General features: G+C 41.0%; 1 protein-coding gene and 1 pseudogene across 9 annotated transcripts in view; both read right to left on the reverse strand.

Moving 5' to 3' along the window:
* Positions 1-1,322: 1,322 nt before the first annotated feature.
* Positions 1,323-23,255, reverse strand: part of CRCP (CGRP receptor component) — a 35,140-nt gene continuing 13,207 nt past the window's right edge. For 3 of the 9 annotated variants that reach the window (XM_019718516.2, XM_019718515.2, XM_074328490.1), the window contains 3 exons: positions 21,661-21,755; positions 8,775-8,832; positions 1,323-3,339 (listed from right to left, as the gene is read on the reverse strand). In XM_019718516.2, coding sequence (XP_019574075.1) covers positions 3,190-3,339; positions 8,775-8,832; positions 21,661-21,755 — 303 coding nt within the window. In that variant the 3' untranslated portion in view covers positions 1,323-3,189. Of the gene's footprint in view, positions 3,359-8,774; positions 8,833-21,660; positions 21,756-23,255 lie in introns of all 9 variants that reach the window. The other 6 variants (XM_019718519.2, XM_074328491.1, XM_074328492.1 and 3 more) reach the window with 3 other exon arrangements.
* On the reverse strand, positions 8,841-13,787 carry LOC141570459 (DAZ-associated protein 2-like; annotated as a pseudogene).

The raw sequence follows: 23,255 nt of genomic DNA on the forward strand, positions 1-23,255 counted from the left end.
CCGGTACCGTGAGACCACGTCTTGGGGGCACCATAATCCTGTAATACTTGGAATGTCAGTAATCCCTCCCTTGCCCCCAGTGACCAGAACAGGAAACTACAGAATCCCTCAGTTATTCTTGTCCCCGGATTACTGACTATGTGCTGTAAAAAGTGACCTATTAACTATCCTGTACCCACCTACTGGTATGTGCTTATGTGAAAGAAGTACCTATCTCTCCAATTTACTTTTATCCAATCCCAGAGATTTCCCGGTTTTGCTTTCTCCCACCCCTTTAATTTACCACCAATGGATTTCATCCACCTTTGATTCTACATATAAAATAAGCTGCAAACCACCATTTTCCAGAGCATTTTCTCAATCCACTGAGACTGCTTCCCGGCAATTGTCGTCAGTTTGGTTCAAATAAACTCATAAACTTTCTCTTAGGCTGAATCTTTTTTCGCCGACATTTCTAAAATGTTTATTATTGTGACAAAAATATTACACAGAATGTTTCTAATAAAGGTGAAGTATTCCGGAGCCTGCCTGATTTACAGAAACTGAGTCTGCCTTCATATCCCAAACACAGAAACTGAAAATCTTTCTGAAATCCAACACAGAATTCCGCTCTAAGTAGATTCACTTTTTTTTTTAAATCACACATTTTAAACTGTGGACAGTAAAGGGGCCACATATTAAATCTGACAAGCTCAGGAGACTGAAAATAACCACATAAGGTGGCGTGAACATAAAAAATTTCATAACTAAATGGGCCATGGCAGGAAGTCACATCTTTAGCTTCCTTCATAAAGTTAATCTGTGCCTGTAAGTGGGCCTCTCTGTTGTCTTTTTGCACCGAAAATAACATCTTTGGAATGTCAGCAATCCTTTTTCCGGACCAGGGCTGGAAACTGCAAAATCCCTCATTATTATGCTAGTCTCATGATTACCATCTCTATGTGGTGTAAAAAGTCAACTGTTAACTGTCCTGCACCCTCCTGTGTAAAAGAAGTACCTGTCTCTCCAATTTACTTTAATCCAATCCCAGGGATTGCCCCACTTTGCTTTCTCCCACCCCCTTAATCTATCACCAATGGATTTCATGTAACCCTCCCTCCTTTGATTTTATGTATAAAATAAGCTGCAAACAGCCATTTCGTGGAGTATTTTTAATCTGTTGAGATTTTGTTTCCCGGCAATTGTCGGTTTGGCTCAAATACTCTCTTACAAGTTTTCTCTTAGGTTGGGTGTTTTTCGTCGCCAAAACTTTGTCACATTTCACTTTATTTCTATCCATGGCAAAACAAACTCTTCAAAGATTTATAAAAATATCACAAGTGGGCAGTCACCTGGAAATAATTTATTATTGATGGATTTACATCAAGCAAAAGAATCTAATACACTCAAGGTTAAGATGAAACAACAATACACAGGTACATGTGTGCCTTTATTAAAATCAACGGCCCCTGGGAAAACTCCCAGTACTCAAGAGACATGTAAAAATAAATGTCCTGTTAATCTCAATGTTGCCAGCAGCGGATCTCCCTTGATCCTTAGACGATGAGGTTAAAACTGACATAATTACAATTTAGGGGAGGGGAGGAGGAAGAGAGTATGAAAACCCAGGAATCACAAGTGGGAAGTAATGGGCCAGCTGGTGGCTCAGGCGGTTAGAGTTCCATGTTCAATTCAATTTCTTGAGTCCCGCAAAGGGATGGTGGGCTCCGCCCCCTGCAACTAAGATTGAAGACGGCACCTTGAACTGACCTGCCGCTGAGCTCCCGGATGGCTCAGTGGGTTGGAGCCTGTCCTCTCAACCACAAGGTTGCCGGTTTCGACTCCCGCAAGGGATGGTGGGCTGTGCCCCCTGCAACTAGCAACAGCAACTGGACCTGGAGCTGAGCTGCGCCCTCCATAACTAAGACTGAAGGACAACTTGGCTTGGAAAAAAGGCCTGGAAGTACACACTGTTCCCCAATAAAATCCTGTTCCCCTTCCCAAATAAAATCTTTAAAAAAAAAAAAAAAAGTGGGAAGTAATCCAATTAACAGCAGCACTAAAACAGGTAATCATATGACAAAAAGAATAACAATTTGGAAAATCAATGTCTTTGGGCATTTTCTTCCCCAAATAGGGAGCAGAGTGAATGTGAGAAATTAGATTTTTTAGCAATATTCCTAGGACCAAAGGCAACCAGGTATCTGGAGCTACTAAACTCTCCAATGTTTGAGTATTAACAAACTCTTCATGGAGTTAATTATCCTAATAGTTTAAACTTAAAAAACTGAACCAACCTCGCAACAGCCAACGATTCAAATTTTTATTAATCAACTTCTAGTTCTCACATATTCTATGAAAAGAGGTACATAACTGTGCCCTTTTTAAAGACTCAAATGATTTGCCCGTTATGCAAATGAAGCTCAGCAGGTCTCCACAGGCGGTGCCTGCCCTGGATTTCTGTGGGGCAGGAAACTGAGGGCACTTAGAAAGGCATCCAGTACCGTGTGACTTGCGGGTGCCAGGCACTCAGCTGGAAGCGCCTCCTGCAGCTGGAATGAGCTGCATCCTACATGAGACTGAGGAGTGAGCAGTAAGCAAAGCCTGTGCGGGGCGGCTTCAGGCCTGACCGCGGGTGGGCCAGGCCTGTTCTTTTCTGACCTCTGCTGGTCTCCAGGAAGATTCCTGAAGGCAAGCCAAGTTGAGTGGCTCATTTTAACCAGGCACTGCTCTGCGAGTTTTAACCACCTGATGGGATTCTCACACCTTGGCTCTCACCCCAACAGCACTCTGTGCCCTTGCTTGGGAAGGTCCTAGGGAAGCAGATGAAACTAATGAGGACACAGCTCATCCAAAGCAATGCAAGTATTTTATCAGCTGTGTACAGGAACGTCCCCACAGCTGTGCCAAAGGCCAGGGAAGAAACGTTTTTACCAGAGGATTCCACAGTCACTGTCCTCTGACTGTCCTCTCTTCTTTAGCTCTCTGTCCCAAAAGCCTCAGCCTGTCTTCACCAGGTTTCTTCTCCCAGAGGCAAAGTATTTCTTTTCAGCTTATTTTTGAGAAAGGCTTATTTTTGGGATTTACCCAACTAACCGTGAAATGGTTTGTTGGCGTAGGGGGTAAAACTAAACAAAACAATCTTCGATGTCTGCAAAATGGCTGCTGGGCCTTTCAACGTCCTGAGATGCATGGGCCAGCCGTGCTCTTCTATGCAGGGTCCTCTTCGTCCATTGTCCCATCATAGTTGGTATTTGTCTTGTGCTCAGCGTCAGGGCCTGCAGGCAGAACGCTTGTGACAGTATGGAGGAGTGCTTCAATCTGCTCCTCTGTGAGCCGTTCCTCACTCTCTTCCACCATCTGCAGAAGGAAAGAAACCCTCCAGGGGGTTACCAATGAGCCTCAGAGACTGGGTCACCCATGTGGGTCCCAGTCCCAGCCCAGCCTCTTAGGCACAGAGCTGGGGGCCAACTGAGCCACCTCAGGTCTCTAGCTCCTTTCTACCGTGGCTTCACAGGAAGGAGAAGCCAGCTCAAATCCAGGGTAAGCCAGTGTGACAGCTCAAAATGGGGCAGTGAAAACAAAAGAGATGCAGGTTAGCAAATTTCTATAAAGAAAAAGAAAACCCTAATAGTTCTATACTTGTGTGCATGTGAATATGTTGTATATGCAAAGAAAACTCACCTCTGGGGAGTGAAATGTGCTTTAAACACGCTTGTATTTCAGCCAGCATACCTGTAACTCAGGAACTGCATCAACAGCTCACCTAATGACTGCCGCTGTGCGCCAGGTGACTTCTGTAGCTCCCTAACCCTCACTCATCCCGGTGCTCACGACAGCCCTGTGGGAGTTCATAGGCCTGGCGCTGCACCCTGCACTTTATACTAGTCTTTGCCCGCCCCCAGCAGCCCCGCGAGGGGCAAAGCCAGAATTCCAGGCCAGGCCTGCCTAACTCCCATGCCTCCAATCTAGCATGTCACTGGGCCTTGGTCCCCTCTGGGGAAGGCAGAGCAGGAGTGAGACGAGTGACAGCTGGGAAACAATCCCACACTGCCTCACCAGTCTGGTTTCTGACATGGCTCTGGAAATATGAACACAAAGGTCACAGCCACAGTGATAGGCCAGTTTTCTCCACCTCGCCTCCAGTTCTCAAGGTGTTAATGAATACAAAGGTAACGCAGAGCCAGCCACCTTTTAAAGCAGTGTGCGGACAGTCAGCTGCCTGCACATTCCCTTGGTGGCATCGGCGTCTCTCACAAACAGCTTTCTCAGCTAAAGGTATCCAGGGTCCTCTCTGGCATTTCTCACAGCAATCCCTGACATCTGGCAATTAAGACCGAAAGGAATTTTAGAAAGAAATCCTGGCAGATTTAAGTACAGAAGGACGAAAGGCTAAGCTTATAATACTGAAATCAGCCTGTCTCACTCTACAAATAGTACAGAAGCTAAAGAAGTCAAGTGACACATCCAAGATCATATGTAAACGCTGGTCTCTTCATTCATCTCAGTCCTAAGATGTTTCCAGAACTACCGTGTTTCCCCCAAAATAAGACTTAGCCAGACCATCAGCTCTAATGCATCTTTTGGATCAAAAATTAATATAAGACCCGGTCTTATTTTAATATAAGCCCGAGTATAATATAATACCGGGTCTTATGTTAATTTCTGCTCAAAAAGACGCATTAGAGCTGATGGTCCAGCAGGTCTTACTTTCAGGGAAACACGGTAGAGAACAGCCCTGGGTAGCCCTGGGTGTTCTAGGGTGAGGAGAAGACCTGAGTGAGCTAATGGTGGGAGTTATATCCCACCGTGCTGTGAAATAAATGACCACTTTCTAAAGATTCAAAGGCTCAGCAAAACTTCTCTACTGAACAAGAAATAATCCTCAAAGCCCCATTTTAAAAACCAGACATGCAAAACTGGGGTTTGTAAAAGGCAGTAATCTCACACAGACTGCTTCCAAAGAACGAAGGAGTTGGAAGGAGGGACATGTCCAGTTTGGTTTAATCCTGAGAAAGGATCATCTGCACCTGAGAAGAATGTCTCCACGTGTCTGAATAACTGGCGCATGCAGTCACTGGTGAAACTGCTTCCCGTGGCAGAGAAGAGAGTAAAGAAGAGCTGAGCCATTGTTAGAACGGGGCCAAACTCCCACCAGGATGTACTGTGCCCACAGTTCACCAGGGGCTTTACCGGAACCACAGCGACCAGGTTCTCGAGAATGCTGCACACCAAGGACAATTTACAGGTAGGTGGAGGCTCCCCGTCCCAGGAACACTGGGCCTCACAGCAAGCAGGGAAAGGCCTCCTGCCTCTGCATCCCAGCTCCTTCTAGGACACCACGCACTCCAGCAGGAGGTTTCTGTCACTTCCTCTCACCAAACAGTCTAGATGCAGACTAGAGCCCACTGGTTGAAAGGAGTTGGTTTTTTGACGACTGAGGGGCCTTCTTTTTCAGAACACCAAACAGTCCACCTTCCTACATCCTCATCTCTGGATGTGGCAGATGCAACACTAAGATTAGGTGTCAGCTAGGTGTGCTCTTGGTAACAGGGCTTATGTGCTTTTTATTTTGCCAAATTCTCCAAGAGCAGAAGCTGTGATTAGTACAGAAACCTCAGGGATAATCAGGGATAATTTGTTTTCAAGCCAAGATTTCCAGTCACAGGAAGAAAACCTAACCTGCATTAAGCAAAATGAAATATATGCTAAAAGAAACTTTCAGAAACCAAAAACTTACTAACCCACTTAGATCACTAGGGTAATTCTTCACCTTTTCTTCACAATACATAAGAAACAGAGCCCAAATAAAGAAGTGCAAAACACCATCTCAACATTCTCAGATACCAAAGGTTTCAAGCTGTTCAGAATAGAAAGGCAAATGAAATTTAAAAATCCAAAGTATTTGCACGAGGTCAACATAAATGATAAGTGTTTTTAATCATATACAAAGATTATATCAATTCCCAGGGGCTGCCAAACTGAGCTGGTGTATTCCCAAAATGGTTGTTTCTCATTCTATGCTGCCAAGCCTAACCTCCTGCTTTCCTCAAAACATCTCAAAATCTAATAGCTACCAACACTTTCAGCTCTTAGACCCAGAACAGTTCACTTAACCTCTGTAAATTTCAATTTCCTTTAATATACCGTGTTTCCCTTAAAATAAGACCTAGCCAGACAATCAGCTCTAATGCGTCTCTTGGAGCAAAAATTAATATAAGACCCAGTATTATATTATATTGTATCATATTATACCCGGTCTTATGTCATATAAGACCCGGTGTTATATATTATATTATATTATACCCAGTCTTATATAGTAAAATAAGACCGAGTCTTATATTAATTTTTGCTCCAAAAGACACATTAGAGTTGATTGTCCGGCTAGGTCTTATTTTCAGGGGAACATGGTAAAATTAAGTAATGCCCATAGTAAGGACCAAATGAAAATACACATTATAGTGTTTTGTAAGCCATAAAATTCTGTAATTCAAGACCTGTTATAATCACTAAATTTTCATAAGCACAGATGGGTAGTGCTGTTCACAACAGTGGCCTGTGAGATGATGGGGTTCACTGTCCTGTCTAATAACCAGAGGGCTCCCAAACTGTCCCAAATGAAAACACAACAGGGGATGGCAGAAGTCACAGAGGCTGGATGGCTTCCTCATTTCTTCACAGACAGCAGTCACATATGCGTCTGAGAATCACAACAAATCATAGCTGAGGTATAACTAGAAAAGAGAGGCTTCAGCCTCAAAAACTAAATACTAACAAATGTTAGATGCTGGGATTACTTCTGGACCCAGGAAGAATAAATGGTTGTTAAGTTCCTAAGGGAAAATTATCAGGTCCTTTGCACTTTCTGCTCTATGTGAAAACCTAACTTCTTATCTCGTTCTGGTGGGAAGAGATACTGCTACAAGCCTTGGTAAATGACTTGCTATCTTTCACAGTCAAATCCCAGGCTGGGAAAAATCTGGCTATGAATGGTCCAACTACTGGGAAACAACATACACCATTATTACCAAGGAAAGAAGACGGGAATGAACAGTCTGATGGCACGCCACACGCACCTTTCTCCTCACCATGGAAAAGCACGTTGCTTGGAGGGACACAGTTAGACTTTTGAATCAGACTCTCACTGGCCAAGACTATGGTGATGGCATTAGGGACAACATATACAAAACCCACACTACATCTGGCATACAGCAGGCACTCTTCATAGCAGCTAATCTCACCAGGCAATGACAGAGCTTTCTACAGGCTCTGGGATGAGATCACGCTAATCCTTCTGCATCTCTTCTCTCCAACTGTCATTAAGTCATGAATAACATATGTTGCTGATTCAAGTTGGAAGAGGAGACACGACATGTGATCTTTAACCCAGAGGGACATGGATTAGTTTCTTGCTGTTTTGTTTTTTCCTCTTTTCTAAGTGGAATCTCCACAACAGTCGAAAGCATCAGAAGAATGAGGGTACAAAAAGGAATCTCTATGTAGTCTAAAGGCCAGTTCTCCCAGAAAGGCACGCTTTGTGGAAGGAATTCTTCAAATTTAATTTTGAATGCATTTTGCAGGGTAGAAACCCCACCACAAAGATAGTAAGTTCTGGTCAAAAATTACATACTCCATCACCCTTTACTTACCTGGCAGGGGAGATACCATGACCTCTCAAGGGTATTTTGTTTGTTTGTTTATAAGCAACTCTAAAGATCAAGGTGTTTTGGGCCACTTTCTTCCATACTTTTCTGAAGGAAATTTGACAAAGAGCTGTATTTAGGTGCACTTCTAAAACTGACTTTGGAAACAGTTTTATTCTCATTTTAATTCTCCAGCCACAGTTTCTTACTGGTAGTTAAATGGCCTGCCTAGTACATGCAGCTTAGTGATGCTCTCTGCTCTGTACAACAGAAGGAAACTGCCAAGTGTGCCAATGCGGTCACCCATTCAGTCTGTTACTGGGACTCATTTTCACATGCCACTTACACCACCCCAGCTGCCTCCCATAATTCTGAAGCTTTGTGCCATGGCTGCAATTTAGACTTCCAAAGCAATGAGGCTCCACTGAGTGGTTTTATGCAGGGAGATAAGATAATCAAATGTGTGGTTTTAGAAACTGAACTATGGGAGTGGCGTAGAAGATAGACTGGAGGAGCCAGACAGGCGCAGGGAAAGGGTGAGAGGGTAACTCTGAGACCTGAGTTGAGAAATGATGACAGAAAATAACAGTGCAGCAGGGAGAGAAGAAAGACTAAGAGGAGACAGAAGCATAACTTGGGGACTAACTGAATATGAGATAATGGGAAGACAATGGCTTCTGGCTTGGGAGACGGGGCCAGGAGGGTGAGCGAGAAAGAGAGCACGTGGGAAAGTGCACAGATGCTCCACTGACCAAGAAAAGAACTCAGGAAGAGTAGGTCAAAGGGTGGGAGTGGGGGGTGATTTACACCAGAGTCATGTTGAATCTAATGTTTTTATGCAACATCTGGGTTGGCAATAACCCTACAGGGAAGCACTGGCCAGAATGGGGAGGACATCAGGGGAGATAAATCGCTACCAAGTGACAGGCCCAAATCCTATAGAAGGAATCACATTTCCTCCAGTCTTCCACCTTCCCTAGGTCTATACTAACTCGGATCAAATTGGTGAGGTTTCCTTTCACTTATAAAATGGGGTGGTCTGGCAGTCTTTTCAAGAAATGTCAGTTCCTGGCTGTCTGTTCTCAGCCTTCCGCATGCGTCCTACGTCTCATACCCAGAAACCGCCCTCAAGTTCAGGCCTCCTTCACTCACCAGCTGGATCTCAACAGCAGTCATAGGCCTGTGATTCAGCAGCTGAAGTTTTTCAGCTCTGTCAAAAGAAAAGCACAAAGCACTTAAAAGTTTTATACCCTGAGGATCTTGAGTCTTGACCACGCTGTTCAGCGAACACTTTGTCAGGGGAGGACGACTTGGAACGTGGCCCTCAGTTCCTCCAAGTATAAGATGGCAGGATGGGAACAGGAACAGGGACTTCCTCAAGGGCCCAAATGTGTATTAGAACTATGAGAATCCTGTAGGATACAGAGGCTTGGAGTGTAAGAAATGGAGCAAACAGAAATGCAGCTGTAATACATTTCATTTGGAAAGTGTGAAGAAAATAATGTTTTTTAATTCAAATTACAGCAGGTGCTCGTAAAGTAGGACAATGTGCAGTCTTCTGCCTTCAAAGAGCTTACAACCCAGCTGGGAAAAGACAAATACACGCAAACTGTACAAAAGACTTAAGTAATAGTTGAAGATAATAATTGCCATCTGTCATATACAACTCATTGCTGAAGGGTGGTTGAAATGTTGGGACTCTCAAAGATGACAGGACTTAAAAGAGAATGGCTTCAACTGCCACCCCTGTGCAAGGAATAACTTCTAAATTTTTCTCTCGATCTGACACTGGAGCTCCAGATTCATCTTTCAATTCAATTAAATAGTTTATTGAGTTGAAAGGTATTCTGGAATAAAAAGATGAGTCAGCCAGAATTCCCAGAGTTGTCTGTGTATTTGGAGAAGCAGCACAAGTTACCCAGCCTCCCTGAGCCTCAGTTTCATCATCTGTAAAACAGGCAGGATAATGTGTTTACTATCTCACGAGAGTGAGGAAGGATGAAAATCTTATCACGGATAGTGGCAGCAGCTACCATGTGTCACTTACATTCCATCAGGCAAACACATTTAACCCACAGACTTAAATGACACTGAGATGGTAAATCACTTATCCAAGGTTACAGAGCTAGTAAATGACAGAGATGGCACTCGAACCCCAAAGCACATGCTCTTAAACATCTGCTTCTAGTATTCACAGTGTACATAAGGCGGGCTGTCATACTGTAATTTCTCCATAAATGGCAGTCATTATTAAGGAAGTTATAGTCAAGTTCTACTCCTTGTAAACCCATAAACATCTAGACTCAAATACAAAGACCTCACAGAGAAGAAGACTTTACACTGGCCTCTGAAGGATTTTCTAGGTGGAAAGATAAAAAAGAACGGGCAGTCAGAGCAGGAACAGGACAAGTACAGAACTTCACAGAGCTTTAGGAAATGGCTCCTAGAGAAGCTGTGACACAAGGTTGAAAAAGTTATCTGGGAGAAGACTCCAAAGGGCCCTGACCACCAACAGGCAGGATGCTACTTTGGAGACACTGGAGGACAACCAAGGAAAGGACTACCATGCTTGGTCCGACACTTGTAGCAATTCTGGAAGACTTAAGAAAATGGAGCCAGACACTGGAATGCTCAGGGGAGAGAACAAAGCCGTGAATTTGGGCGGCAGCAGCGGGATGGCAACGAGAGTCTGGACATATGAAATGCCGCTGGTCACCCTCAGGGTCAGTCAGTCAACCTGACAGCTGCCCAGATTCGGTGGGGCAGGGGTGAAGGAAAGGGAAGAGTCAAGGTTTACTGTCAGGGTTGTAGCCTGTTTGGGGAAAATATATTAACTGAAATTTTTGAGTTTGTGGTATTTTTGGACTATACTGAAAAGGTTTCTGTCAAGCACATTGTCTAGTTTTAGTTCTAGTTTGGTCTAAAACTGAAGAAAAAAACCAGAGCTGGATTTATTAGCAAGGATTTATGTGAAACCTTGACAGTGGATATCAGAGCCCAGACACCAACAGCAGAGTAAGTAAAGACCCAGGATAACACCATAAAGCACCTTCCTTTAATGGGCCAAAGGGGAATGAGAAGGAGCAGAGAGGGAAAAAGAAGACCAGGGAGAGTAGTGTTAGGGAAGCCATGGGAGGAGCTCAGAACAGGGAATTAGCAACAATGTCAGATGCTGCAGAGAGGACAGCAGGCTGACAGTAGGGAATCACTGGATTTGCCAAAGAAGAGGGCACTGGTAACCTGCAAGCACTTCAGGGGGACGACATCGTGGTGACAGCTGGACTGTGGACACTGAGGGATAACTGCAGAGGAAATAACCTCTTTTTTCTGTAACGCAATGTCTTCATTTTATTCAAATCTTCACAATAGTTTTTATTCTACATTTTTAGTACAAAAAAATTCACAAAGGTGCACCACAATGCCCAGAGAAACCTACAACGCTGAACTTCCCTAACAGTCAACAATACAGTCAAACATCGCATAGACAGAACACAAAATTTAGATGAACTGAAATTATAAACTCAAATTTCACAAAACAAAAATCAAAATATTAAGGGTCCCAAAATATCCTTAACCCCAATGAGATTTCACTGGCCTCAAGTCACTTTTCAGTGAGGCAGTCATAATATGACCTATTCACTCAGCTTAGGAATTCTCAGAGCCATGAGTGGTTGCATCAGGCTCTCTAAATAATAAATGGTAATTTCTGACCTAAAAACTCCCTTTAATTTGGCTCTAATGTCATCAGGCTTTTGAAATTCAGCCTCCTCATTGCCCCTCATATTTTAAACAAACTGCTGTGCAAATAGTATTGCAAAGTACTGTCTGTACTGATATCCTTCGTTCAAACAAAGTTCAGTTTTTCTGGCACCCAAACAAATCTGGGTTTGGTTGGTGTATGAAGAGACAACCTATGAGGAAGTCCAAAAAGCACCCTCCACTTCTGCCTGACGAGACGCAATAGCAGAGGTAAAGGAGTCTGTGCTTGGGGCACAAGGGGTTTCAGAAGATCCTTGTGAAAGACTACGGAAAAGCTGACAAGTGGGGAGAGGGCAAAGAGAGGAGGCATTAGTGTGCTTGGGTCTCTGTCCTGGACCACTGATCCAGTGGAGACTGGCGGGAAGACTAGGTTTGAGAGGGGCACGTGGGGCAAAGGATGGAAAGGAAAAGGCAGACAACGAATGTTTCATTTATAATAAATGACAGAAATTAAATACTTAAAGGAGATTAATAAAGACCCATCAAAATAATTTGGCAACTTTAATTCTTAGGAAGATCAAAGTTCCTTCCAAACCTAATTTGATGTCTTACCATGTTTCCCCAAAAATAAGACCTAGCTGGACAATCAGCTCTAATGTGTCTTTTTGAGCAAAAATTAATATAAGACCTGGTCTTATTTTATTATAAGACTGGGTATAATCTAATATAATACCGGGTATAATATAAAACAAAATAAAATATAATATAACATAATGTAATACTGGGTCTTATATTAATTTTTGCTCCAAAAGACACATTAGAGCTGATTATCCAGCTAGGTCTTATTTTAGGGGAAACACAGTATTAAAAGCAAAGACCAGTATGGTGCAGTATTATTACTCCTGAGGAATTAAAGGACGATAAGATCCTTAGGGCTGCCTCCTCCCCATTCATTTCATAAATCGATACTCCCCTACTTCAAAATGCTTTAGGGAGGTACTTCTACCCTTTACATGAAAAGTGCCTAATGGTCTGGGCATCAGGAAGACACCCAATATGTGTGTGAATTACAACTTCAGGTTAATGTGGTTAAAGCATTTACATTGTGAGAAGCACTTAAGTTACATGATGTCTTTCCTGGCACAGAGGTGGCCTTGGTTCCTCACCAGATGGCACGGCCACCATCTGAGCCACCCATGAAGGAGTTTTCCTCCCGCTGAGTCACGGGGACACTGGCTCCTGCATGACTGCAAGCTGAGCAGCACTGGAGGACATTCTGGGGTGGAGAGGAATGCGGCGAGTGCAGCCCCCACTCCAAACCTGGCACTCCACCATACCCTCCTTCCACCAGCACAGGTGAACAGATGGGCCAACTGGACAATAAACCATGGTGACTGTGGAACCTACAGGGCCAACAACCACAGACTGGGCCATGGGAACATACAGTGAGGCGCCAGGAAAAGCAGCTGACACGGTGGGGCCTGGGGCAGCCCCTGGGTGCACAAAGCCAGGGGACAGAGCTCTGAGGAGGCAGGTGGCAAGGTCTGAGGGCACACTGCATTCCCAGGAGGCTGTGCAGGAAAGGCTGGCTGTGTCGGACACTGACCTTTGCTGTTCCTGGTGGCTGTGGGTCAGCTTGCAGCCCAAAATAACCTCTTGACAGGATAGAAGTAAAAAAGCAATTATAGCCTGAGAAGCGTAGGTTCTGGAAGGAGACTGGAGCATGTCTGCCAGCTAAGGAGACAAGCATGTGGAAAGGCTGAAATTACAAGTGAGAGAGGGAAAGACCCTTAGAAAAACGGTCCAAGGTTGCAGTGAAGGGGTCATACTCCAATGAGACCACAGCAATGCGGAAAAAGAGAGCAGATCTGAGGAGAGGTGAGAGAATTGGGTTCTTTTTGGATAGTTTTCTTAGGGAAGCAGAAGGGAAGTAACCGTCTGAGAGGTCTGGGTACGAAAAGGGACGACAGGACTAAAAGCTGCAGAGAATCAACAGAGGGGACAAGAGGTGATACCAGCAAGCAGTTCTGAAGGCCCAAATGAGCTGGAAAATATGAACCCTCCCAAAACCAAAATTTATTTTAACCATCATCCAACAATATAAATAAAGACTAGAGAGAGCAGGAACAGAAAAAAGATACAGTGAGTAAACAAACACCTCAGCTACAAATCAATTAAAGGAACGGAACTCAGCTCACAGAGCAGTCATTATCCTGCCAGGCTCGGTCCTGCTGCACTGTTCCTACAGCTACAGAACAGATCTTGCAAGTCTTCTAGCAACAAAACATTCACAGCTGCTCCCTAAAAATCACCACCTCGTGGTCCAGCCAACAAACCAGCCTCTGCTCCTACACCCAAGGGGCTGAGCACTGGAGTAAGACCAACACCAAGTACACTGGAGGCTCCAGTTTTGGGAGGAGGGTTACAGACATGCCCCGACTTCATAACCAAGCCTACTTTTATCATCCCTACCTTCTTCCGTCCACCTCTTAACCCGCCGCACTTCAGCTCCTGTCCCAGGTGATCACCAAACCTGTTTTCACCACATTGACAACTCCAGTGGATATTCCTGTCCTGCTCTGCCCTGTCTGATACCTAACACTGCTGATCACTCCCTCCTTAACACTATCTATTCTCATGGCTTCCACACTGCCCTTCTTTCCTGATTCTCTTATCTTTCTGATCTTTCCTTTTTCACCTCTTTCGAGGTTCTCTTCTTCTGCTGCCTCTGTAGCAGTCCCCTAGTGCCATCTTCTGCCTGTTCTGTGCTCCTCATCCAAACCTCACAATTTTATCTGCTATTATAGGATTTAACCAAGAAATCCATGTTTTCATGCTATGTGAGTTGAGCTCCAGACCTTTGTAACCACTGCCACCTAAACATCTCAGACACACTTCAAACTCAACTCATCCCAAAGCAATCTGACTATCCCTCCCAACAAACCAGCTCCTCTCTCTGTACTTCTCATCTTGGTGAGGAGCCAAACGCTTGTGCCAGAAACCCGAGGGTTATCTTTGACTCTTCCCTCTCACCCACTGCCCATATTAAATCACATAAATTACTGATTATATTTTTTTCAAGATATCTGCCCCTCTCCCCATTTCTACAGCCACTTGAATTCTTCCTGGTTAGAAGTCTATCCTCAGAGGTCTGCCACTTTTTCAATCTATCTTCACTCTTACAAATAAAGTTTATTTTAAAAGATGAAAATCTGCTCATTTCATTATCCTGCTTATAATCCTCCTGCTGTCCCCACAGGTTTTGGTGTGAGCTTGAATTCCTTTAGTTCAGCCTCCAGAAGCCACTGAAATCCAGTCTTTGTCAGTCTCCCCAGGTTCATATGCCTTCATTTTCCCTAAGCACTCACACCTGAATTACAGTAGCCTCCTTATCTGCGGTTTCACTTCCAATGGTCCAGTTACCCTCAATCAACCACAGTCCAAAAATGTTAAATGGAAAATTCCAGAAATAAATAATGTATAAGTTTAAACCTGCACACCATTCTGAGTATGTGATGAAATATCCTGCCATCCCACTGCATCCTGCCCAGGCCATGAAACTTCCCCTTGTGCAGTGTACCCATGCTGTCTACACCATACAGTAAGGTAATTGAGAGTGAGAGACCACATTCACAGGACTTTTATTACACTATGTTGTTACAACTGCTCTCTTATTAGTTACTGCTGTTAATCTCTTAACTTAAACTTCATCACAGATATGTAGGTACAGGAGGAAACAGGATATATAGGATTCAGTACTATCACCAGTTTCAGGTATCCACTAGGGTCTTGGAATGTATCCCCCTCAGATAAGGGAGGACTAAATGAAACTGCAAACTCTACACAGGAAAGCATCGGGCTAGTTCCTGATTCCACGCCTTAGCACATCATGATCTTTCTACTTAGAAAGCACTAATTCACCTGCATTTGGCCAACTCCTATAGACAAAATGATATACTCAAATTCTGACCCTACAGTGTCTCTCTAGTATGTCCCCACATAGCACTTACAATGTATTCATATCTTTGTATCCCCAACAACTGAGGCAAAGCTGGCATGAGATAAATGTAATCTGAAGGATAAATTAAAGAAAGAGCTAGGGTAGCACTGACTTCCAGCAGAAGTTCAAGGGAGAGACAACTGTTAACACTAGAGAGACATGGGGCAGGATTCCATGTTCTGAAAGCAGACAGGGTAACCACACTCCAGACACCAGGGAAACCTGACAAGCCACCCATCTACTTTGAGTTTTGCTGGCCTCACAGGTAAATGCCCCAAATATGGTGCCAAATCCCAAGAGTAATCTGTGTACAGAAGAGCCGCTTTCAGGGACTGAAGTTATTCAGAGGCATACATAAACTGGGTCTCGAAAGCAAGTCCTTCCTCCATTCCTGGCAGTCCCAGTCATAGCTGTATACCTTAGGGAGATCTCAGGATGAAGTCTGGGGCTGCAGTTCTAAGAAATGCCTTAAGCAAAAACTTAAAATGATTAAACCACCAAATGCTTTAGAAAATTAACATGCTGCGCTCTAACCAACTGAGCCATCCAGCCACCCACTTTAACAATGGTTTTGTTTTCAACCTAATTTAAGATAACTTAAAATAATTATGAGTACCATATTTTGCCGTGTATAATGTGCACTTCATTGCCCAAATTTATGAGGGACAAATAAGGATGCACATTATATTGGGTAGTACTAATTCCGTATCTATATAAATGATTTTAATTCTTTTATTTATGCTTATGCATTAAAAGTGTAACTCCAGAAATCAATAACGATATCCGTATGCAAAATAATACCCTAGAATCCGATAATCCATTTTGTTAAACCTGTAATGAATTTGTAATGATAAAGAGTTCTTGGCCTTCTATGATGCGTAAATATCGTAATTTTGTCATCGGTACATAAAATTTCTTGTGTTTTGTATTTGTTACATATAATTTCTTGTACCATAATATGTTAAAAAACAAATGCTAAAATTCCTTTATAATACAAGAACAAGTACCGAAATGTAAACAAATAAAAAATTGAATTAAACAATTAAATCGAAAGATTTTTTTCTTGGAAAGTTTGGGCCAAAAAGTGGGTGTACATTATACACAGCAAAATACGGTACGTTCTGGGATACACAATGTATAAATAAATAATTTTGTTTTCTCAACAAATGAAAGGGATGGGAAAGAATCTGTAAGGGAGCAGAATTTTTGTATGTTATTGAAGCTAAAAAAGTATAAATTCAAATTAACAGTGTTATAACTTTAGGATGTAAACCAGGAGGTGGGGGGAGGACAGAATGGGGAGTATTGCTTCATGGGTATAGCATTTCAGTTTTGCAAGATGAAAAGAGTTATGAACACAGTTATGATGGTTGCATAATATTATGAATGTATTTAGTACCACTGAATGGTACACTTATAGTTAAGATGGTCAATTTTACGTTACATATGAGGTGTGACAATTAAGTTCATGAACTTGTTGCAACGATGTTGCTAACCTTTTGTGATATCAGAGGGATTATTCATTATGAATTTGTACCAACTGGACAGTTAACCAAGTTTTTACTATTTGGAAGCGCTGAATAAGCTGCGTGAAAAAGTTACACGACCTGAACTTTTCGCCAACAATTCATGGTTCTTGCATCACAAAAATGCACCAGCTCACACGGCACTGTCTGTGAGGTAGTTTTTAGCCAGTAAACAAATAGCTATATTGGCACACCCTGCCTACTCACTTGATCTGGCCCCCAATGACTTCTTTCTTTACCTGAAGCTAAAGGAAATATTGAAAGGAAGACATTTTGATGCCATTCAGGACATCAAGGGTAATACGATGACAGCTCTGATGGCCATTCCAGAAAAAGAGTTCCAAAATTGCTTTGAAGAGTGGACTAGGCCCTGGCGTCGGTGCATAGCTTCCCAAGGGGAGTATTTTGAAAGTGAACATAGTGATATTCAGCAATGAGGGATGTAGCACTTTTTCTAGGATGAGTTCACAAACTTAACTGTCTGACCTTGTCGTGTGTGTGTGTGTGTGTGTGTGTGTGTGTGTATTCAGCCATAAAAAGAATGAAATCTTACCATTTGTGAAAACATGGATGGACCAAAGGGCATTATGTTAAGTGAAATAAATATGACAGAAAGACAAATACCATATAATTTCTATGAAGAATCTTAAAAAAACAAAAACAAACAAACAAACAAAAACCCCCAAGCTCACAGATACAGAGAACAGATTAGTGGTTGCCAAAGGAGGGTGGGAAAAACGGGTGAAGGGGGTTAAAAAAAAAAAAGCAACTGTAGTTGAATATTTTTAAAGAATTTATATAAAAAGGCAAAGGAACTAGAAAAGTCAAAACAAGCTGAAAAAGAACAAAGCTTAAAAACTCATATTATTTGATCTCAAGACTTACTATAAAGTGCAGTGATCAAGACAGTGCAGTACTGGCAAAAGAACAGGCACATTAGATCAATAGAACAGAATATAGAATGAAGAAATAGACTCAACAGATCTCTTACAAAACTACAAAGGCCACTCAATGGGAAAAGGATAGTCTTTGGTACTAAAATGGTACTAAAACAGTATGAAATCTGCATACACAGAAAATGAATCTCAACCCCGTCTCACACAATACCCTCAAAATTAACTTCAAGTGGATCATTTTTTAGAAGAAAATATAAGAGAAAATCTTTGTGACTTTGGGCACAGCAGAGTTTTTACATGATGTTTTACAACATCAAAAGCAGGATGCATAAGAGAAAACAGAAAGGATAAATTTGCCTTCATCATTATTAAAATTAAAACATGCTCTGAGAAAGACAGTGTTAAGAGAATGAAAAGACAACAACAAATTGGAGAAAATATTTGCAAATTACATACTGAAAAAAGAACTTATATCCAGAATATACAAAGAACTCTTAAACCCTATAATAAAAAAATAAAGGGCAAAATACTTGAATAGATACTTTATCAAAGAATATAAGCAAAATAAGACTAATGCTCAGCATTATTCATTATTAAGGAAATGCAAATTAAAACCACAATGAGATACCATTTCAAGCCAATTCGAACAGCTAAAAGTAAAAATACTAAAAATACTAGGGAGGATATGGATAAGTGGAACTCTTACATTCTAGGGCAAATGCAAAATGGTACAGACATTTTAAGAAAGAGTTTGGCAGTTTCTTATAGTTAAACTTACTCTTACAGTATGACTCAGCAATGACTCTCCTGGGTATTTACCCAGGAGAATGAAAACTTACGTTCATACAAAAACCTGCACGCAATGTTTATAATAGCTTTACTCACAATTGCCAAAAACTAGAGACATCTCAAATAACTTTCAACTGGCGAGTGAATGAACAAACTATAGTACATTCATATAATGGAATACTACTCGGCAATAAAAATAAACTGATACATTCAACAACATGGATAAATCTTAAATGCATTAGGCAAAGCAAAAGAAGCCAAACTCAAAAGGTTACATACTGAACGACTCCATTTACATGACTTTCTGGAAAGGACAAAACTATAGGAAAAGAAAACAGATCGGTTGCCAGGCACTGGGCACAGGGGAAGGGATTACAAAAGAATAGGTAATTTCTGGTGGTGGCAGAACTGTAGTATACTTGAATTGCTTGTGTATACTAAAGCCATGATAAATCATTTTAAAAGAAATATTTGTACGAGTCCAGCATTGACTCAAAATTTCTAGGGTGAAAAATTCCCTTGCCTGACTGCTGGAAGGGAGTATCTGTTCTTTTCCCTAGAAGAAAAAGCTCCTTCTCAATGCCCAGGCAAGGACACAAATAAATGGAAAGACATCCCATGTTCATGGACTGAAAGACCTCATCTTGTTAAGATGTCGATAGTACCTAGTGATGAGCTACAGATTCAATGCAATCCCTATCCAAATCCCAACGGCATTTTTAGCAAAAATAGAAAAATCCATCCTAAAATTCATACGGAATCCCAAGGAACCCTAAACAGCCAAAACAATCTTGAAAAAGAAGAACAAAGTTGGCTATCTCGCACTTTCTGATTTTAAAATTTACTACAAAGCTACAGTAATCAAAAGAGTGTAGTACTGGCATAAAGACAGACATATGTATATACCAATGGCATAAAGAGCCCAGAAATAAACACTCACATATATACCGTCAATAATTTTCGACAAGGGTACCAAGACCATTCAGTGTGTAAGGACAATTTTTCAACAAATGGAGCTGGGAAAACTGGATATAAACATGCAAAGAATAAAGGTGGAGACTTCCTTTACACCACACACAAAAACTAATTCAAAATTGATCTAACACCTAAACACAAGAGATAAAAGTATAAAACTCTCAGAAGAAAGCAGGGGAAAAGGTTCATGACATTGGATTTGACAATGATTTCTTGGATATGACACTAAAGGCATACATAACAAAAGAAAAACAAACTGGATTTCAAAATTAAAAACATTTGTGCATCAAAAGACACTAGCAACAGAGTAAAAAGGCAACCCACAGAATGGGAGAAAACATTTGCAATCCCTGATAAGGGATTAAGATCCAGAATATACAGATGACTCCTAAAATTCAACAAGAAAAAAGAAACCCAATTCAAACATGGGCAAAGGACTCTGAAAGGACATTTCTCCAAGTAAGATTAGGAATGGCCAATAAGCACATGAAAGATGCTCAACATTATGCAAAACAAAACCACAATGAGACACCACTTCATACCCATTAAGATGGCTATTATCAAAAAACCAGAAGATAAGTATTAATGAGGATGTGGAGAAATTGGAACCCGCGCACAATGCTGGTAGCAAGGTAAAATGGAACAGCCACCAGGAAAAACAGTACAGCAGTTCATCAGAAAATTTATAATAGGATTATTGTATGACCCCACAATGACTTCTGGGTATATACTCAGAGCTGAACGCTGGATCTCAGAAATAGTTGTGAATTCATGTTCAGAGCAGCATCAGTATTCACACCAAAAAAAAGGCGGAAGCAACCCAAGTGTACAGCAATCAACAAATAAACAAAATATGGTAGATACATAAAATGGAATACTGTGCAGTATTCAAAAGGAAGGGAAATCTGACACATATTCATGGATGAATCCTGAAGACATTATGTTAAATGTCTTCAGTCACAAAAGGACAAATACTATACAATTCCCTCACAGGAGGTGATCAGTCAAATTCATAAGACAGAAAGATCGGTGGTTACCAGGGGCTAACGGGCAAAGAGTATGGGGAGACACTGTTTAATCCGTTCTGTGGATGCATGGCAGTAATGGTTGTAAAACGGGAATGTACCTAATGCCCCTGAATTGCACACTTAAAAATGGTTCAAACGGGGCGACCGATTGGCTCAGTCGGTTAGAGCACAGTGCTTATAACACCAAGGTTGCCCGTTCGATTTCCATGCGGGCCAATGAGCTATGCCCTCCACAAGTAGATTGGAGCTGAGGGGCACCATCCACAACTAGATTGAAAACGACTTGACTTGGATCTGATGGGTCCTGGAAAAACATACTGTTCCCCAATATTCCCCAATAAAAATTTATTTAAAAAAAAAAAAGGTTATAACGGTAAAAAAATAATAATATATAAAACAATATTTTGATTTTTATGAAGATAAATACTGTATGATTCCACTCATAGGAGGTATCTAGAGTAGTCAAATTCATAGAAACAGAAAGCAGAATGGTGGCTGCTGGGGGCTGAGGTGAGGGAGAAATGGCAAGTTGTTCAATTGGTACAGAGTTTTAGTTTTGCAAGATTATAAAGTTCTGGATATTGGTTGCACAACAATGTGAATATATTTAACACTAATAAACTGTATACTTAAAAATATTAAATTGATAAATTTTATGTTGTGCATTTTACCACGCTTAAAAATATAACAAACTTGACACACACACAGACACATAGGTACACACATTTGAAAGATGTCTGTCTTTAGAGTTGATCTGGAGAGATGCAAGGGGAGAAGTGCACTTAGTTTACTGATTGTGTACCAACTGTGTGCCTGAAAAATAATACCAATGGTTCCTCCAAGATAAAATTATTGATTATCCTGAATGGAATGACAAAAGCTTTTGGGATTTATCAACTCTGGTATTAATTCTAAAAGCCTAGAGTTAGTTTTCTTCTAGAAGGATCCCTATGTCTAAGTTTCAGTTGATTCATCTACAATACTATAACACTACTTTAAAAGAGCACACTGAGTGTTAATTACAATTCAAAACCCAACTAAATATAAATACACAGTTGCTGAAGTTAGCTTTTATAAGTTACTTTCATTATGTGTCACTCTTCCTACAAGATAATTTTTACTTACTTGGTCAACTTGTGGCTTTTCATTGCTGTGAGAAATTCTCTGACAATCTCAGGAGTCTGGTGCCTGCATGGTGTTTTTGATATGTATTTTAATGTCTTAAAAAAATAAAAAAAGGAAAAAGCAAGCATAAGACCAAGAACCCTGAATGAGAAAAAGGGAAGGCAATGGCTATAATTTAGTATTCTAAAATTTTGTTGCAAAAACCTTCTATAAAACAAATGCCTTTAGGAGAGTCAATCTTCATATAATAGGAATTCCTTAAAAAAACAAAACAAAACAGTAGCTGGAACAGGAAAAATAATTAATGAAATTTTAGAAGAAAACTTTGATCTTAAAAAAACAAAATAAGAAAAAACAATCTGACAACTGCATTATAGTTTAATTTTTTTTTAAAATACGAGGAACCCAAAGAATAAAATACATAGCCCTAAAACCATATGGATATAAATGACTGAAAAATAAATAAGTGGATGAGAAGTAACAACTCTTTCTTACAGAAGAATTCTAGGTATTAAACATAGAAAAAAAAATGAGGAAAATAAATCACCACTAGGCTGTCCTACCATAGTAATAATTACTGCATGAAAGACACACCAACGAATGCTAAAATTAATGGGTAAAAGCTGAAGGAGAAATGGGATATTTGCATAACCTCAAAGCATCTTGTTATTTACACTTTTTAATAAACATTTATTAAATTACTGTGATGGTTTTAACACATGTCCTCAAATTCTTTGATATCCCTCCCTTCAAGAGGTGCAACCTAATTCTCTTCTCCTTGAATGTGGGCTGCACTTGGTGACTCCTTTCTAACAGAACATGGAAATGGAAAAACAGCAACTTTACAGTGGAGTAACCAGGCAGATAACACCTTAACCAAGTGATCCAAATTAACAGGATCAGTAATAAGACACTGACATCATGTAGCATGCATGGTATCATGTAACATGCATGTAATATGCAATTAGAAGAGCACACGGCCTCAGTGGTATTCTTCCCCAAAACCATAACTTCAATCTAGTCATGAGAAAATATCAGACATACCAAAATCGAGGCACATTCTACAAAATACCTGACCAGTACTCTTCAGAAGTGTCATGGTCATGAAAGATAAGGAAAGACTAAGGATCTGCTACATATTGGAAGATATTAAGGAGACATGTTAACTAAATGCAAAATGGTGTCCTGGATTGGATCCTTGAACAGAAAAAAGTGGGGATGGGTGGAAAAACTGGGAAATTCCAAATAAAACCTTTAGTTTAATAATATGTACCAATGTTAATTTCTTAGTTTTAATAATTGTACCATGGTTATATAAGGTTTACATAGGGAAAACCAGGGGAAAGGTACTTGGGAAATCTCAGCACTATCTTTATAAATCTTCTGTAGGAGTAAAATTATTTCAAAACAAAAGGTTTTCATTTGTTTTTTAAAGAGGGAACCTACTTAGACATATTTTGAAAGGAATTTTAAACCTGAAAAAATAAACAGTAACCTCAGCATCTAAGAAAAGACTCTCTCAAAAGTGCACACATCAGGGTGGTCTCACACTTCTCCATAACAACAAATACTAATAAACCCAGTAATGTGTATAG

Source organism: Rhinolophus sinicus, linkage group LG03 (assembly GCF_036562045.2).
Source record: "Rhinolophus sinicus isolate RSC01 linkage group LG03, ASM3656204v1, whole genome shotgun sequence".
NCBI classification, from domain to species: Eukaryota; Metazoa; Chordata; class Mammalia; order Chiroptera; family Rhinolophidae; genus Rhinolophus; species Rhinolophus sinicus.